Source organism: Oryx dammah, unplaced genomic scaffold (assembly GCF_014754425.2).
Source record: "Oryx dammah isolate SB20612 unplaced genomic scaffold, SCBI_Odam_1.1 HiC_scaffold_5, whole genome shotgun sequence".
NCBI lineage: Eukaryota > Metazoa > Chordata > Mammalia > Artiodactyla > Bovidae > Oryx > Oryx dammah.
This window is the reverse complement of record NW_024070189.1, coordinates 1,128,183-1,148,119: the sequence shown is the minus strand read 5'-3', so window position 1 is coordinate 1,148,119 and position 19,937 is coordinate 1,128,183. Positions and strand designations below refer to the sequence as shown.

At 43.6% G+C, this 19,937-nt stretch overlaps 1 protein-coding gene across 1 annotated transcript in view; it reads right to left on the bottom strand.

Annotated features, from left to right (window-relative positions):
• Window positions 1-19,937, bottom strand: part of TMEM232 (transmembrane protein 232) — a 247,935-nt gene that overhangs the window by 102,154 nt on the left and 125,844 nt on the right. The window contains exon 11 of the mRNA XM_040239692.1: window positions 16,321-16,568. Coding sequence (XP_040095626.1) covers window positions 16,321-16,568 — 248 coding nt within the window. The remainder of the gene's footprint in view (window positions 1-16,320; window positions 16,569-19,937) is intronic.

The window sequence follows — 19,937 nt, the reverse complement described above, 5'->3', positions numbered from 1 at the left end:
CCCATCTCTTCATGGCAAATAGATGGGAAACAACAGACTATTTTTTTGGGTTCCAAAATCACTGTAGACTTTGAGTGCAGCCATGAAATTAAAAGATGTTGCTCCTTGGAAGAAAAGCAATGACAAACCTAGACAGTGTATTAAAAAGCAGAGACATTACTTTGCCAGTATAGTCAAAGCTATGGTTTTTCCAGTAGTCATGTATGGATGTGAGAGCAGGGAAATTAAAAAGACTGAGTGCCAAACAACTTTTGAAGTTTGGTGTTGGAGAAGACTCTTGAGAGTCCTGTGGACTGCAAGGAGATCAAACCAGTCAGTCCTAAAAGACATCGACCCTGAACATTCATTCTGGAAATGGCAACCGACTCCAGTATTCTTGCCTGAAGAATCCCACAGACAGAGGAGCCTGGCGGGCTACAGTCCATGGGGTCACAAAGAGTCGGTCATGAATGAAGAGACTTAGCACTGAATATTCATTGGAAGGACTGTCGCTGAAGCTGAAACTCCAATCCTTTGGCCATCTGATGTGAAGAGCCAACACATTGGAAAAGACCCTGATGCTGGGAAAGACTGAAGGCAGGAGGAGAAGGGGACACCAGAGGATGAGATGGTTGGATGGCATCACCGACTCAGTGGACATGAGTTTAAACTCCCGGAGTTGGTGATGGACAGGGAGGCCTGGTGTGCTGCAGTCCATGGGGTCACAAAGAGTCAGACACGACTGAGTGACTGAACCATCTTATCCTCTGTCATCCCCTTCTCCTCCTGCCTTCAGTCTTTCCCAGCATCAGGGTCTTTTCCAATGTCGGCTCCTCACATCAGATGGCCAAAGGATTGGAGTTTTACCTTAGCGACAGTCCTTCCAATGAACACTTAGGACTGATCTCCTTTAGGATGGACTGGTTGGATCTCCTTGCTGTCCAAGGGACTCTTGAGAGTCTTCTCCAACACAGTTCAAAAGCCTCAAGGGACCAAGAGATCAACATAAAAATGGCTATAAGTTATCAACCTCACTAACAAATTAATTGTATGAGTTATTTCACTTTTCACCCAGCTGCTTCAGCTATATGCCTAGATTGCTCTGGTTTTCCTAGGCTGAAAACCTACAGGATAAATTCAGTCAAGATATTTGTTCTTTTTCATAAGCCCATTATTCTAGCCCTGCAATTCAAAACTGCACAGCAGGACCCAATCTTTCCTGCTGAATGCACAGTGAATGTTTCTTTTTCACGTTATCTTCTGCTTTAAAAATACTAATCTTTGTGGCTGTCAAATTAAGTAGAGCCATGCAACTTTTTAAAAGAGGAAAATGATACTCAGAATTAAGGAATCAAGTATGCAAGGGATCGACTCTTAAATAAGAGTCATGTTCTTATACTCTTGTATAAGAACGTGGGATAATCAATCCTTTATATGTGTCTATTTTTTCCTTAGTTCTCCCTATTTCTTATTTCCAAGTCATACACTGCATTCCTTAGACTATCTTGGCAGTTTATAAGCCTAAATCAACCAGGCACTTTGTAAGCATCAAACAGGGTGCGTGTGTTCAGCTATAAACGAAAATAGCTATTTATCTGTCTTTAGATGTAATAGTTATTTGAGATAGTACCATTTCAATTATGTAGTGTAGATTTTTGTGCTAGTTTCCATCTTATGATGCGGACGTTTTACTGTCTGTGCTGCGCATGCTCAGGCCTGTCCGACTCTCGGTGACCCTGTGAACTGTAGCCCACCAGGCTCCTCTGTCCGTGGGATTCTCCAGGAAACGGCACTAGAGTGGGTTGCCATGCCCTCCTCCAGGGGCTCTTCCCGACCCAGGGATCGAACCTGCCCCTCTCGCGTCTCCTGCATCGGGAGGTGGGTTCTTTACCACTGTGCCACCTGGAACATTTTACTATCCTCTATTAAAATTCTCCTTTGAGATGCAAAGCTACAGAAGACCAATCAGAACAAATAAGTACAGAGGACACATTTTAATACAGCTTCTTGAGCAGAGGAAAGCAGTTCCTTCTAAACTTAAAATGCTGGACTTTCAAAGAGAGATTCTCTTGCTGGGGTAGGGGAGAGCCTAGCTGTACCGTCACAGATAACGGAAAAATTGCCACATAAATATGATGAGGCATTTATTTTCATTCAAGAATTCCTAAAGATTTTAGCTCCAGAAATTTAACAAATTTTAGTCAAATGCTGTTCATGTGACCTTAAAAGAGTCTACTTCAACTATTAGAGTGTTGCCACCTGGACATGAACGGCTTCCCTAATGGTTCAGCGGTAAAGAACCTGCCTGCCAAGCAGGAGACGCGGTTCGATCCCTGGGTCGGGAAAGTTCCCTGGGGGAGGAAATGGAAACCCGCTCCAGTCTTCTTGCCTGGGAAACCCCATGGACAGAGAGGAGTTTTTCACACATGGAAGAGACAAGAGGCCTGCAATACCCCCCGAGGGTCTCAGACGGGTATTCTGAGATTCACATAATTGCAGAAAATAAAACCATGCTCCTTTTGTCACTCTGTTCAAATGCCTACCAGAATTTAAGCAGGGGGAGGGCAGTGATGAAGACTAAAGGAAATAAGAGAGGTAGAGGGGTCTGGTTGGTACCACAATGCCACCTACTTGTGTGACCAAATCAGAGTGAATTTCTTGATCATTAGAATATAGAAAACATTCATTGTTCTGGGCTAGTTTCACCCTCAATGACTGCCTAACAGTAACCTGTTTTCTACCAAGGCAGTGCCAACCATAGTCATCTTTTGTGGTCCCAGCTACACCAAACAAGAAGTGCACTCTCGATCACACCTTATAGGCTCGTTCTTGTTAAACTGACCTATTTTTTCTGCCAGACTTACATGGTTGTTGTGATGGTGATGATGATGTGTTGCGTTTGGTGCCTGCCTGCTTTCCCTGAGATTGTTGTCTAGTTATTTTGAAACTCTACTTGAACTTGAAAATAGCAATATATTTTATCCTCAATTTTACCTCTCATCATTTTAGCCTCCCACGTAATCTAAATGCAAGTGGGCTGAGAAAAGGATCAGAGGTGGCTGTCCACACTCTGGAGGGAAAACACGCCTACGATCCCATTGCTGTGAGTCACCGAGACAGCCCAATAGGATCATTCAGGGCCTAAAGGGAATTTCAGGGGTCTGCACTGCCACCTTTGAATGTCTACATCAATCAAATGAACTGTCCAATTCCCATTCACGTGGTACCATAGAGCCACAATTGAAGTGGAACGCTTTCTGACAGTGAGGCTTGCTCAGCCACACAGCCTATGAATGGGAATAACTTCCATTTCTGATGACTGGAAATCCCATTGAGTCATGATTAGATTAGAGGCATCCCTGCCTATCCAAAGAGAAGAAAGAAAATGCCTTCTTGAGAACTCTTAAGAGTTTCTGCTTCAGTATCTTCTTTCCCAGAATGTCCTGTCTGTAGGTTCTCCCCACAAACGATTACATGCTTCTTTTTCATATCTTCTAGCCACATCACCATGACTTGGGGCTTATCAGTTTATCATACTCCTGAACGTATATGAATGTATCTGACCTCATGGCAACACAACTCTGGAATACAGTGTTAAAGTGACTGCTCCTTGAGCCAGGAGTGAAAATAATTTATAGTCTTAGTACTTATTCGCCAGTCCTATCTGGGACCATGTGTAAAATCGATGGACATTCTAGCATCAAGAATTTAGAGATTTTCATACACTGGGATCACTAATAGAGTAGTGCACGGAATGGAACAAGAGAAGGGGTCAAGGAAACTTGTGAATTGTTTTATCTGACATCTCCTGTTACATGCACGCTCTTGTCACCTCCTCTGTCTCTGACATCAGGATGCTCACGGTGGGGGTGATTCTCTGGCCAGCTGTGTTTAGAACTCTGTGTGACCGCAAAGTGCTCGGTGATAACTGAGGACAGCAGATGAATCCAGAAATGTGGGCTGAAGTGAAGCAGAGGGCCGTGCTGGCCTAAGAAGCTGGGCCTGTCCAGCTGGCTTCACTGCTGCTTCTGCTGCCACTTACGCTGGCCCCTTGGCTGCTCCACCACCACTGCTCTGACATGCCGACATGCTGACATGCTGGGGAAGACCCCTGGGAGCCCAACCAGCCCATCCTAAAGGAGATCAGTCCTGGGTGTTCATTGGAAGGACTGATGCTGAAGCTGAAACTCCAGTACTTGGCCACCTGATGGGAAGAGCTGACTCACTTGAAAAGACCCTGATGCTGGGAAAGATTGAGGGCAGGAGGAGAAGGGGACGACAGAGGATGAGATGGTTGGATGGCATCACTGACTCAGTGGACATGGGTTTGAGTAAACCCCACGAGTTGGTGATGGACAGGGAGGCCTGGTATGCTGCAGTCCACGGAGTCACAGAGTCAGACATGACTGAGCGACTGAACAACAGTAACAACTTGACTAAAACACCTCAGAAGTCAACAGGCAGATGTTAACAGAGAGCTGCTACCCAGTTCAGGTCAGTCGCTCAGTCGTGTCGACTCTTTGTGACCCCAGGAATCGCAGCACGCCAGGCCTCCCTGTCCATCACCAACTCCCAGAGTTCACTCAGACTCACGTCCATGGAGTCCGTGATGCCATCCAGCCATCTCATCTTCGGTCGTCCCCTTCTCCTCCTTCCCCCAATCCCTCCTAGCATCATCTTTTCCAATGAATCAACTCTTCGCATGAGGTGGCCAAAGGACTGGAGTTTTGGCTTTAGCATCATTCCTTCCAAAGAAATCCCAGGGCTGATCTCCTTTAGGATGGACTGGTTGGATCTCCTTGCAGTCCAAGGGACTCTCAAGAGTCTTCTCCAACACCACAGTTCAAAAGCATCAATTCTTCAGCGCTCAGCCTTCTTCACAGTCCAACTCTCACATCCATACATGACCACAGGAAAAACCATAGCCTTGACTAGACAGACCTTAGTCGGCAAAGTAATGTCTCTGCTTTTGAATATACTGTCTAGGTTGGTCATAGCTTTTCTTCCAAGGAGTAAGCGTCTTTTAATTTCATGGCTGCAGTCACCATCTGCAGTGATTTTGGAGCCCAAAAAGATAAAGTCTGACACTGTTTCCACTGTTTCCCCATCTAGTTCCCATGAAGTGATGGGACCAGATGCCATGATCTTCGTTTTCTGAATGTTGAGCTTTATGTGCTGCCCTGATCCCAACTAATGACCTGCCCAAAGGCCGTGGGCCAGGTCACTCCCCAAGCTCCTTTCCCGACCAGATGCCGTTGTGTCAGGGAAGTCGTCTGAGTGCCAGATGGAATGCACTATTCATTGTCCTTCTTCCTATATTTTATCCATGGACAGAAGGTGAGCATTACAGGAATAAAACCCATAGGTTTTTGGGAATTTGTGAGGATGAGTATGTCTTTTTTTTTTTTTTAATTTAATGCTTGTCCTTTAGACAGGGACTCCTGAACAATCATACTAGCTGTAACATATGCTACTTATAGCCGAGCAAGAAAAGACACTACAGAAAGCATTACATGTTGCTTTTTTTTTTTTTTTTTTTTTTGCTATAATTCACTTATCACAAGGTTTCCCTGCTAGATATCAGTATGCTAATCGGTGGTTGATTTGTCAACCAGCTGTGCTTAGACTTCTGTGTGGCAGTGTTGGTTTGCTTGTATAAATGGTTTAGCAAAATTTTAATTAAAGATAGGCTTTTTCCTTTGAGTAGCTTGATGCAGGAAAAGATAAAACAGAAAGGAGACCAATCGACATTAGTTCTAACTCAACGAGACTCGGGTTAGTGAACTATTGTGAACAGCCACGAATTTAATGACATATCACTTCAGATATGATGGATGCTTAGCAATTACCGATCTTATATTGCAGTGCCAGAGTTGGTGTTGAAGTTGGAAGCTGTCCAGAATGATAAATGGAGATGACAATTTATTAAAGACATAAAGCATGATTAATATTGAATATGGATGCACTCCTTTAAGAAGGAGGCAGAAGATGAAAGAAAAAAACATGAAAGAGGAATTTACAATGTGAAAATTAAGTGTTGGTAAGAAAAACACATGCAACACACACCAAATGTCTGAGCAAATGCAGAAAGTCTAGAAATGTAGCAGCAGTGTAGTTTCGGGATAATGAAGACATGTACGAAACAGATGTGTTACACGCTTTCATACATTCACAGCCCGTCTCTCACTCTCCTGCCTGGTATCTTCCTACAGAACATCCAGGACCTGTGTGGAGGACCTTTCAAATCTGCTCTGAGACCTCTGATTTCCCTGAAGTCCTTGGCATGAACTTCACACAATCTGCTTAACTTGTTTGGTCTGAGTTTTACTTTCCCAATTGAAAATGGACCTAAAAGCATGATAAGGAGAAATTTATCTCTTAAATATGTATCTTTATCTTTGGTTGTTGGATAAACTGATGGAAAAGACACACTGCACCATTGTTCATGATATAAATAGAGCATTAACAAATCTAAATTTTTTTTTAAATGGAAAGAGTGGTAAAATTTTAAAAAGGCCTTATAAGCCCATGAAATAACTAGAAAGACCATTAAGATTTGTTTCTAAGTGATAATCTCACTTCGTTATTTCTTGGAATTTTGGTACATGGAAATATTTCTTTAGAGGTTAGAAATCCATTTCTGTCAAAGATATACATATACACAGTTGATGGTATTACTGCCCTTCCTGACCAACAGATCTTGTGTACAAACTTCAAGAGTTTCATGCGTTGGTTTGGCACTTACCTTTTTCCTCATTAGGTAGACACTGCAAGTCTTTGGACATATGAGTTGTTAACCCTTTGCAATTGTTTTGTCATCTATCTGCATTTGTATTTTTTGTGTAGTGAGCAGAAAGCGATGCTCACGGATACTCGGAGAGAGAGATTCTATCACTGTCTAGGTAGATTATTTTGAAAAATTTCCTCTATCTTTGAAATCAACATCTCCATACACTTAAATTTTTAGAGCATTATTACATACTAATTGGGTTTCCCAGGTGGCTCAGTGGTAAAGAACCCATCTGCCAGTGGAGCAGCCACAGGAGATGTGGATTCTGTCTCCGGGTCGGGAAGGTCCCCGGAGGAAATGGCCACCCACTCCAGTACCCTTGCTGGGATAATCCCAAGGGCAGAGGGGCCTGGTGGGCTACAGTCCAAGGGTCACAAAGAACCCAGCACGACTAAGCGACTGCGCATGCGCGCGAGTACTAGTTACCGGAACCTCCCATAAACCTGTCTCAGGTTGTTCTAAGTCACCCACCCTCTCTAGCTCTATCTAAGGTTTGGTTTGCTGTGCATTCTGCTGTGACCCTCTTCCTTCCAGACGTTAACTGGTGGCATTCCTCAAAATTCCACCCCAGGTCCTCCTCTCCCTTCATGATGCGCTTTACCACGGCGGTCGCTTGTGCCCTTGACATGAGTCTTCACCTTCACTCAAGGACTCCACCCAGCCTTCGTCCCTGACTCACACACAGAACTGTGAAACTCATGGCCTGTGTGACTTCTCCACTTAAAGACGTCAAAAGCATGGCTTCCAGTTCAGCACCTTCCCTTACCCCAAGCGCACCTCGCCTCACCCATCGCTCCTCGCTTCAGTGAACTGCCCTGCGAGCGGACTTGGTGTTCAGCCTAGAAAAGACATTTTCCTCCCCACACCTCCTGCCACTCTACTCTTTTCAATCATCATCCAATTCTACTGCTTTTTCTACCAAATCCCATGCAAATCCATCTTCCTCCTTTCCATTTGAATTGCCACCAACCTAGTGTGGGCTATATTGCAAAAGTGACTGTGCACTTTTCCAACGTAACAGAGCCAGCAATGGAAACAGCGAAGGTGGTTATGCTACATAATCAAATGAATATACTTAGGGACTTCCCTGGTGGCCCCGCGGGTAACTGCATGCTCACAACGCGAGGGGCCCAGGTTCAATCCCTGGTCAGGGAACTAGATCCAGCGTGCACACCACAACTATTAACAAGAAGCTCGCGTGCTACTGTGAAGACCCCATGAGCCACAGCCAAGACGCAGGGCAGACAAAAGAATATATATTTTTGAAAAATTAATATATTGATCAATATATCAGCATATTTATATTTATCATTATGCCACTATATATTTATTAATATACAAATAATGAACATTTTGTGGTCAAGTACTATAGGGAGAACTTTTAATTGACTATCTCAATAATTTCTCATCAGCACCAACAAGAAAGGTGCTATAATTACCCTCATTTTGAGAAGTCAAGCGACTTGCCCAGGGCACATCACACCTATGATCCTGTCACAACCTCAAACACATACGCACACAAACGCCACCCCTCACTCCATACTCTGCCACATAACGCACATGCGGTGCCTTCTTGTGGCTCCTAAGCTAAAGTTGAAAACCCTGAGCAACTCTCCAGCTTCTTCCTCGTGGTCTCAGTGACCCCGCCGCACCAGTGTTCTAGTTCCTCAAACGCTCTGTGACGTATTTCGCTGGAGGAGGCTCGGCACATCCTGTGCCCTTCTGCTAGCATTAGTCTCTGCTGCTACGTCGCGTCAGTCGTGTCCGACTCTGCGCGACCCCATAGACGGCAGCCCACCAGGCTCCGCCGTCCCTGGGACTCTCCAGGCAAGGACACTGGAGTGGGTTTCCATTTCCTTCTCCAATGCATGAAAGTGAAAAGCGAAAGGGAAGTCGCTCAGCAGCCAACCAGGCTCCTCCGTCCATGGGATTTTCCAGGCAAAAGCGCTGGAGTGGGGTGCCATTGCTTTCTCCATAGCATTAGTTAGTCAATAATTATTTATTAAAGTCTAGTATAAGTCAGGTATTCTGAATTGTATTGAATAAGTGAAGATACAGAAAATAGAAAACTGTGAGTGCAAAGCTCCACGTCTTTATGGCGGAAATCCATATGCTAGAAGCACAGCCGTCATTCTGAGCAGGAAGCCATCAGTTACCCTTTGAAGCAGAGTTTGTCTGTCTTCCTAGTGCCTCGCAGTGGCTGCGCGCAGAGGTACCCGGTTGCCGCTTACTGAAGGACTGTACCACCCGTGTTAGGGGTTCTGTATTCTCCCAACCGTTTCAATCCATACCTAGAGACAGCCTAGGAAAGAATTGGCTAGCTGGGAGGAACACCTGCTCTGACAGGTAGACAGAAAGCAGCTGTCCTGGGTACTAAGATTTTCAGAGTCATGTGCCTGAACAATACCTGATCCCATCAAGGAGACATTTAGAAACTGGGGAAGATTAAACCCTTTAACTGATGGACTTCATATTTTCTGAGAATCTGAACAGTGGCACGACTACCCCCAACTCGATCAACGTCAAATCCAAGGTCACATTCTGATTCAAGCAGGTAATACGCACTTGCCAACCACTCAAAGGGAGTTCACCATGAGGTGAACAACGCTGTCCTTTCTCCAAAAGCAGCAAAGTGCGCTGTAAAGCGAAGCACACAGACACTCCCGCAGGTTGTGGTTTTGTTCCTGTCGCACAGCTTTTGTCTTCCCATTGGGCTGTCATTTTTTATTCTAGTTCATCTGTGTTTGAAACATAGAATGTTTCACATCTCACCCAGGTCATCTGAATAAGTGTGCCACGTTTTAAGACTCTGCATCACACCATGTTCCTGTGAATGGAGAACTCTTGGGTTGACGATTTATTAAAGCCAGACACCTGTCTTTTAAGCACAAAGGCACTGCAATGAAAGTGACTGCTAAAGCTATGGCCCCACTGATAATACCTAAAATTCCTGTTCAGACCAAGGCTCCACTGGAAAGAAGAGGAGATAACCTAAGGTAGATGGGCACTGACCCACCTCCCAGGACAGACCAGAGGTAAACCGGCCGTATGGCAACAGATAACACTAAGCACGGTCCCGTCACTGGCGACTGGACCTCATTTCTAATAGGGTACTGGAGTCATAAAAAATCATAAAATAATAAAAACACTTTCAATGAGCTATCTGAGGGCTTCCCTGGTAGTCCAATGGTTAAGAAGCCACCTTCCCATGCAAAGGTCACGGGTTCCATCTCCGGTTGGGGAACTAAGACCCCACAGGCCTTGGGGCAACAAGGCGTGCACGCCCACAAGCAGAGTAAAGCCTGCGTGCCAAAAGGAAGAGCCTCACACCACAGTCCAGTGCAGGGGGAAAAGAGATTAAGGTGAGCTGATCAGCCAACCAACATTTTAATAATAAAATGTGTCACAGAAGTTCAGACTAAAGGTGCCCACCTCTGAAGACCTAGCCATGCTCTCTGTTTCCCTCCAGCTGAAGACTGTCAGCAGCCAAGGGGACCATCGAGGTTCCATCCATAACAGGTCTTGGCACTGGACCGTCAAGATGCAGCCACGACTTGGAGCTGCATCTGAATTGTGTTTTAATTCAAAAAGTAGACACAAGAAGGGAACCAAAACATAGCCAAAAGCTAAAAATTAAGGAAAGTGGATGTTCTCTTTGAAAAGTTGCTAGCAATAATTCATAGCTTTCTGTAAAACTTTCATTTATTATTTATTACAATTATATTAATGAATATCATATTAGGAAGAAAACAAATGTTTTGAAAATCTACTAAGTGAAAGAACGGTAGGATAAGGAGCTGTAACACGTCCAGGCTCGTTATGCACATTCTCTCCTTCTCTCCTACGGACAAGGCCGGGAAGAACGCACAGCTTTCACATTTTTAAAGATTAGCAGCCTTAGGCTCAAAGAAGTTAAGTAACTTCCTCTCAATCAATCAGGGAAAAAAAGGCTGTAAGATAAACATCCTTGATATTCTATAAAGGAGGCACAGACATTTTTCCCCTGCATGAAGCAGAACTAGACAGATGTGTTTAAGGTATTTCATTTAAGAATCCTTTGGAGCTCACCTTTCTAAAATATCTCCCTCTCTCTCTCAAAAAAAAATATATAATATATATTATATTTATTTACATAATACTTATTGAATTATATTTATATAATATATAAATATAAACCAACAAAATAAATTAATATACAAATATATTGCTAATATATTTGATTAATTTTATCATATATTTATATATATTTTTTTCCTCCATTGGCTTTAGCCAAAAATCATACTAGCTAATAGAAAATGCCTCCTCTTTGACACAGATTTCCTAATATTAAGCTAGAGAGATGCAGGGCATAGGAAGAAGCAAATGTTCCTTAGGGCCTCCCTGGTGGCCCAGTGGTTAAGAATCTGCCTTGCAATGCAGGGGGCACAGGTGTGATCCCTCATCTTGCAAAACCTCACAAGCCGCAGGGCAGCGAAGCTCGGCACAACTCTGAGCCAGCACTCTGGAGTCTCCAGCCGCAGCTGTCGACGCCCACGGCCGCGAGCCCAGCTCTGCAGCGGGAGAAGCCTCCGCAGAGAGGCCCGCGCGCACCCAGAGCACACCCCGCCCACCCCAGCCAATGTAAGTCTTTTCTTATGACCGACGACTTTTCTTATAAGTCTTTTCTTATGACAAGATAAGTTTTTGTTTCTGTTGCTGTTTTAACAACAGCTCAAGGGTTTCCATCAGATGAAATAAGTCCACCCAAGGGGAAGAAATCCACACAGTAGACTCAGGAGTCTGAATGCACTTGTTTCAGTTCAGACTTTAGCATGTAGCGGTTATATGTATATGGGCAAATTCCTTAATCTCTCAGTAATCATGTCTCCAAAATGGAGATTTTAACGATATATAAAATGGATATAACAGTCCTGTCTACATCTAAGGGTACTGCTTAGCATGGTGCCTTGTTTATAAAATGCACTCAGCTAGGGAGGCAAACAGAACTGCCTAACTCTCACACTGGAGATTCATCCTGAATAGTCTGGCAACTTGTCTACTAGAACTAGGGATTCCAAGAGTCTCCCACCCTGTCCATCCATCTCCTGAGGAGCCAAATGGCCTCCTATCCCAATGATTAAGAGCACTGCCCAAGCGCCCAAGTCCTAAGCATCTGACATTTCCAGCTGATGCCCACCTCAGGGGCTTCCCAGGTGACGCTAGTGGTAAAGACTCCAGGTGACGTCAGAGACCCGGGTTCAGTCCCTGGGTCGGGAAGATCCGGTGGAGGAGGGCATGGCAACCCACTCCAGTATTCTTGCCTGGAGAATCCCATGGACAGAGGAGCCTGGCGGACTACAGTCCACAGGGTCACACAGATTCAAACACAGCTGAAGCGACTTAGCACGCACGCACGCGCGGCCGCCTCAGAGACTTGGCAACGGAACCCAAACGTTCACCTCTCCTTGGGAAGCTAATGTCCACTCCTATATTAAAAGGGAGGGCAGCAGTCACTCAGTGTCTCTCCCCTCAAAATGCAAATCCAGTCGAACGTCCGGTTGCTTCCCCAGACTCGGGATCCCTCCCAGGGACAGTGAGAGATGGGGACCAGCTGCCCCTTTGCGCTGCTCACCACTGGTCTCTCCAGTTCAGTCAGTCCAGTCGCTCAGTCGTGTCCGACTCTTCACGACCCCACGGACCGCAGCACGCCAGGCCTCCCTGTCCATCACCAATCCCCGGAGCTTACTCAAACTAACTCATGTCCATTGAGTCGGTGATGCCATCCAACCATCTCATTCTCTTTCATCCCCTTCTCCTCCCGCCTTCAATCTTTCCCAGCGTCGGAGTCTTTCCCAATGAGTCAGTTCTTCACATCAGGTGGCCAAAGTATTGGGGTTTCAGCTTCAACATCAGTCCTTCCAATGAACACTCAGGACTGATTTCCTTTAGGGTGGACTGGGTGGATCTCCTTGCCGTCCAAGGGACTCTCGAGAGTCTTTACTGTCTCTCCAGTAAAGCCTCTCCAATGCAACACTGCGGTACCCTTCTTTCCCCACCTTGTCTCCATTCCGTAAATGTTAGCTCCTCTGAGTTCCCCTGCCTTGGAACTGGCTCCTTTAATACAGGAGGCTGCAGAGGAAACGCAGCAGCCTTTGGAAGGACTGCTCTGCTGAGGAGGTCAGCTACGTAAAATGTCCTGCCTGTATACCCAGGCATATTCTCGGCCCATTCTTGTGAGTGTCATCCGGGCTCTCTTCCAGGTGCAGGTCTTATGAATGAAATCTTCTGATATAAAATTGGTGAGCAAACTAAGCCTAATCAGAGATAAAGTTTTAAGTTAATATTCTCCTAGTCTTTACATGAGTGCAAATAATTACTTGTTTGTGAATTTTTAGGGATTCAAGGCAGAAGCTTAGAAAACACACCTCCAAGAAACCTCAGAAGCCAAAAAGTATAAATGTAAAGACTGGTTTTTGAAAATTTGATCTTCAGAGTTTTGAATTCTCAGCCTTAAGGTAGACTGAAGATAGTTGTACTGACAAAGAAAGAAAAGGGAAAAACAACAATGATGTTTTGAAGTCGAAGCATCTATGCTTCGGTTTGGGGCTGCTGTTTTTATAGTAAAGAAATATAACGATTTTCTTATTTTTTAAAAAATGCTGAGGGGAAGAACAGCATGTACCATGAAAAAGCAAAACCTCCCGAATTTAATGGACAGAAGGAAAACAATGAATTTTCTTTTGAAAAATTTTGTAAAGCAAAGAAGTTAAATCTATATCATTCAAAGCAATATATATATCTTTATAAACATATAAACAAAGAATTCCCGTTTAGAGAGAATTTTACAGGCTAAGAACACAAGTGAGGAAAAATATTTTAGGAAATAAATTATAGGTCGTCAGATATACTGGATGCTTCAGCAATAAGGAAACTCCTATTTTCTCCTTACTAGTAAACATTCACACTGAAATAAGTATTCTTTAGGACTCAAAAGCAATGAAGAAACATCTGCTTTTACATTTCCCAACTTCCTACCTCTTAGATGTGCCCCACCTTCTATAGGAGTCCTGAAATGTTGGCCTTCTTATACATTGCTATTTGATGAAAACACAAAATGGAGATTTCTAGGAATACTTGGTGAGGAACGGATGATATGACTATGCAAGAAGACCTCTCAAAAGGTGAAAAAGAGCTAAGGAGACAGTGGGCTTCAAACTGTGTCTTTGTGATTGACCTACAGGACTGTGATTGCACTGATTCCGGTCTGCGGACCTGAGCGCGGGAGGAGGTGGTGAAACGGGAGCTATTGCCACGTAACTGCTGACTCAACGGAGAGTCGAGCAAACGGAAGAAGCGACATTGCCCGCGGTTAATGTCTAGTGGGCCAGAGCCATTTCTTCAGCGCATAGCTAAGAGTTCAACTTGTTTCTCAGCCACTTCTTTAAAAGCAGGTCTATCCATACCCCTAATAGACAGACTAGGGCCTGACCTCGCCTTTGTCTTGCAGTCACTGAGCTACGGTCCGGTTCCGCGCACACCTGCTGCACCCCGGCACGGGTCGCCCCTACCCGGAGCTGGCAGTAGGCACCGCGGGCCGCGCGCCATCGCAAGACGGCGCGACGTGAGGGGCCTCTGCGCGAGGGCCGCTCGGCTCTCATTGCACGCAGAGGCTCTGATTTTGAGAGGCTGTCATGAGCTCTGGAAAAACAGAAATGCACAAAGGAGACGGTTTTCTCACAGGTCAGTGGCGAAGGAGTCTCCCTTGTGCAGTGACCGCCGCCCGGCCGCTGCTGCGGCGCCCACGGGCTGCGGGGCCCTACCCGTCCCCGTCTCCGTCTCCGTCCCCGTCTCCGTCCCCGACTCGGCGGAGCCTCCTCCCGGCCCCCCGCCCGCCGCCTCTCCGCCACGTGCTTTCCATCCTCGGCCAGCCCGCCCCTTCCGTGCATCTTCTCCCTTTGCTTCCGACCGCTTTCCCCTTCCTGGCGGCTCCTGCTCTCCGTTTCCCGGCTCGGCCTTTGAAGCAGCGCCACGTGCTTCCCCGGCTCTAGCCCTGCCTTACCGTGTCCCGGCGGCGCCTCTCCACCCGCCTTTTCACTGTCTTTACCTTTCCCCTCACTGCTCTTCACTATCCTTCAAAGCAGTTTAAAAATAACTTCAGAACATAGAAAAAGAAGATAAATGGGCATTTCATATTTTATAGAGATTTAACATCAGGAACAATGTTGACGGCAGACAGATGACTCAAAAACCATTGTTGGGATGTTAAATAATCACGCGGATCAACACTTCACATCACCAAAAAAAAAAAAAAAAAAATTCACGTGATTAAAGTGTCCAGAATACATCCTTGAGAGTGCTAGAAGATGCCATAGCCCACTCCTAAAATTGAGAGGAAGAAACTCCAGGAGTTCAGTTTCTATTAAAGTATTGAAAAGATATGCTATTTTAACATTATCTCTGCTACACCCCACCACTTTGACTTACTTCCGCATCATTAAAACATGTCTGAAAATATATAAAATATAGACCAGTGGAAGGAAACTAGAGCTGTTAATAAAGATGTGAGAGCCTAAATCCGGGAGTACAAACCACAGTCCATGTTTAAATGTCAGAGCACGCTCAAACGCTATTTGTAAGTGTAGCTTAACTGGAATTAATAGCAAGGCATCAATTTTCATGAAATGATGACACTAGAAACTCCGGTATCACACGAAGTACCACCACCACCCCGTCCATTTTTACTCAGATACTGATTTATCAAAAGAAGGCAGGGCGGCCTGCAGCGTCTCCACAAGTTTATCTGCAGTTGAGACCATGATTAGGACATGGTGGCAACAAGGAATGTTACTGGAATGTTAGAGAAAGGTTTTCTTAAAACAAAAATTTCTAACTAAAATTCAAATGCACCTTGAAAATAATTATTTTTAAGAAGAATAACAAAAAGAAGAAAAGTTTTGAGGCGATGAATAGACTTATGGCACAAGTGCTATAATGGTTTCCCAACTGCATACTTATCAATTTGTAAGCATTAAATATGTACAGCTTTGCATGTCAGTCATACCTCAGTAAGGCATTTTTTTTAAAAGGGAAAAATGAACACTAGGAGAAATGTGACAATATTTTAATCTCAAAATGGAAAGAATTTTCCTAAATAGACTTAAGAAATCCATAAACCACAATCAAAAATGGAGAGAAAATTTTAAATGTACTCATCATTTCTTATATTAATATTTTATAGACCTTGGAAGGATACACAGTGGTTATAATAGGGAGAAATAGGGGTAAACTAGGCAAATGAGGTCACTATGGAAGAGAAGCTCTCACTTTAATAAAACAGTGATTTATATTACACAATCATACCTATTTTAAGCACAAGGAAACACTTTCTGAGAAAGGAATACTTGCTCATGCTAAAATATCTAGATAAAATATCTAGAAGGTGATGAAGCCAAGATTTGAATCAAAAAGGAAAACTGAGTTAAATAAAGAGACACATGATGATGGGTAATTCATAGGATTCCGAAAGGTTATGTTAGAAAAAGAGAAATATTTTGAATGGTGTGTCACCTTACCTTACAGCAAAACGTAGCACTCTCTTCTTCATGGAATCCTGTGTTTTGTTCACCTCTCTCCTTTGATACCGTTTCATCAGTGGTCTTTTCAGAGAAAGAATACAGGCATCCATGGAAGGGAAGAACAGTTTGGAAAGCACGCTGGCAATTCTCCAGCCTATATATTTGGAGAAACTTTCATCCCCTATATTTGATGAAACTTTTGTACTATAACTTGTGAAAGGATCAGTTGGGTCATTTATCTCTGCCTGTTTAAAGAAAGAGAAAAAAAAAGTAATGACAAAGAATTAAATGAGAGAAAAAATAATGTGCTATTAAATAAAAGGTAAAATATATATTTATTTTCTTTTGACTAGGAAAGAAATATTCTTCCTATGAAATAAAAATAAGCTTTAAAGGAGAAAAATGCATTGTCTCAAAAGATTTTAAAAATCGTAGCAAGAATTTTCAACAAAAAAAAAACCTATTAAGCATGAAGGAAATCAGTCTTGAAATTTTTTAAATGTAATGATATAATTTCTATTTTAAATCTATATACTTCCCATACAAGAATTTCATAAGCACTTATAATACTTACTTAACAAGAAAGTAAGTAATCAGTTGAAGCATTGATAATATAAATGGTTTATTAGGTCAGACTTTCATTTCTCTCTGTGTAATCTAAATTTTCCTTGAAGTCAGTCAACAGAAAATTTCTATAGCATGAAATCTGAGTTAAGTAAAATACAAAAAGGGCTTTATAGTTCACTTGTATTGGAAATGTTACAGGGTTTAGATTTATATTGAATTATGTCCTAATACAGAAACACACACACACAAACTCCAGAATATCTAAGCAATTTTTATTCAGGTAAGAGCAATTTTCTGAATTTTCTTATTTATGTCCAATAATATCCATGACTGATTTTTAATTATACCTTCTTCTGAAACAGCTGAAGGTACATTTTCTTCAAATAAATGAAGATGTAAGTTTCACAATGTCATGTATTATGTTTTTTAGTGTTCACAATATGTTAATATTAAAAACTCTTTCTCATAACTAAGTTAGGTACTGCTTCCTTTTATTTGTTTTTACAGTTTTATTTAATATTATCCATCTTCGGGCAGCTCATTACTAGTCACTCGGGCTTCATTTTAAATATCTGTAGATCCTACGGTAGAAAATGAAGAATGAAAAATGTTTTTCTTCATATAAACATCTAAATAACCTCTTTAGGATTCCAAGATTAGGGCTAGCACAGTGAAATTGCTATTTAAAGACCAACTATTAGTGGAGAGTGAAAAAGTTGGCTTAAAGCTCAACATTCAGAAAACGAAGATCATGGCATCCGGTCCCATCACTTCATGGGAAATAGATGGGGAAACAGTGTCAGACTTTATTTTGGGGGCTCCAAAATCACTGCAGATGGTGACTGCAGCCATGAAATTAAAAGACGCTTACTCCTTGGAAGAAAAGTTATGACCAACCTAGATAGCATATTCAAAGGCAGAGACATTACTTTGCCAAAAAAGGTCCATCTAGTCAAGGCTACGGTTTTTCCTGTGGTCAGGTATGGATGTGAGAGCTGGACTGTGAAGAAAGCTGAGTGCCAAAGAATTGATGCTTTTGAACTGTGGTGTTGGAGAAAACTCTTGAGAGTCCCTTGGACTGCAAGGAGATCCAACCAGTCCATTCTGAAGGAGATCAACCCTGGGATTTCTTTGGAAGGAATGATGCTAAAGCTGAAACTCCAGTACTTTGGCCACCTCATGCGAAGAGTTGACTCACTGGAAAAGACCCTGATGCTGGGAGGGACTGGGGGCAGGAGGAGAAGCAGACGACCGAGGATGAGATGGCTGGATGGCATCACAGACTCGATGGAGGTGAGTCTGAGTGAACTCCGGGAGATGGTGATGGACAGGGAGGCCTGGCGTGCTGCGATCATGGGGTCGCAAAGGGTCGGACACGACTGGGCGACTGAACTGAACTGAACTGATTGCGTTATCTCAGCTTCCCTGATGGCTCAGTGGGTAAAGAATCTGCCTGCAATGCAGGAGACACAGAGGACACAGGTTCAGTCCCTGGGTCAGGAAGATCCCCTGGAGGAGGAAATAACAACCCACTCCAGTATTTCTTGCCTGAATAATCCCATGGACAGAGAAGCCTGGTGGGTTACAGTCCAAAGGGTCGCAAAGAGTCAGACGTGACTGACTGAATGATTTCATTATCTAGACAAAATTACAGTGGAAAAAATGAGAACAATCTTATGATAAAGACTGAAAACGTAAAGCTTTAAAGCAGTGAGGAAAACAGAAAAAGGCAAAGTAGATAATACTTAAGACTGAAAGGGTAAGAAAGAATAACAGGCAAAACACACGTAAAAAGGACGTGGTGAAGGTCATGCAAGCGTGCAAGCACCAAAATAAGGAAATGAGGACTCAGAGTGGCCTCAAGTGCCAGAAGATTGGCACTGGCCTTTAACAAAGAGGGCTATATTTTCACTATTTCAGAAAAAGAACATTATCACCAGCCTTTATTGATATATACCTACTCTTGAATATCTTTGGTTTCCATCATCTCTGGATGTTGAAATCAGTATACAGTTTGGTTTATACTATTCCCAGTTGTGTATCTTGCTTATTCACCATGTCAAGCTCATGGAAAGAGCATTCAATTTGAAACAAGCAGTTAAGTGTGCCTAGGACACTCAGCAGCTGTTATGATTTTTAGGACATTATTTAAGGTCTCAAAGTCTGAATGTCCCATCGATAAAATGGTAATCACAATACCTGGGCTATTTATTCTGCTCCATTTCTGTGGTTTAATTTTTTCATAAGAAAAGGTAGGTCAAAATCAATAACACCATATAGTTGTACAAACATGTTTCTAAGAGCTCTTCCATTGCTAAGAGAATATGAATGAATACATGTCTGAGTGAATGAATAAACCAACAAAAATCGTGTCTTCTCACCACATCATTTCTGGTAGCCACCTCGTTTCCAGGGGAGCATTGCTGAGCGTCACAGAATCTGCACGCCCTTCTCTCCCTGTCTCACTTGGCTGCGCTTTGCCTTCTTCCCTCCTGGACGGGTCACAGACCCAGAGGCCAGCTCCCTCCCAGAGCAGCATGAAAACAGTGACACAGCGTCCACCGTGGTTCCCTACTCGAAAGCTCAGGTCAGTTTTCCTTCCTCAGTGATTTCCAAGGCATTCAACTTCTGGAAGTGTAGTTTCAAATACTGGTCAAAAGCATATTGGCCTTATCTGTAAAAGGTTTTGTTTGTTTTCCTGCAGGAAGAAGTCAGGAAAGAAGATGGACTTTGCAGTTAGAAAGATCTGAAATCAGGCCTAGCTATCAAGGATGCCACTTGCAGAACGTAGTTAACCTCTCCTGGTCTACGCTTTGGGTTCAGTTTGGTTCCACCGTGTTTTTCCTGTGATGTAGAGATAATAACAGCCACTGCTTAGAGCTTTGTGAGGGCTCACTTAGGCAACAGAGATGGCCTGTGCAGCCAACAGGGAGATGCTCAACAGGCACCAGAGCTTTCAGGGGTGCCCCAAGATGGACGCGATGCTCGGGCTTTCATGAGCTGCTCCCACCACCTAGAGAAGCCTGATCCACCCTCTTCAGCCAAAG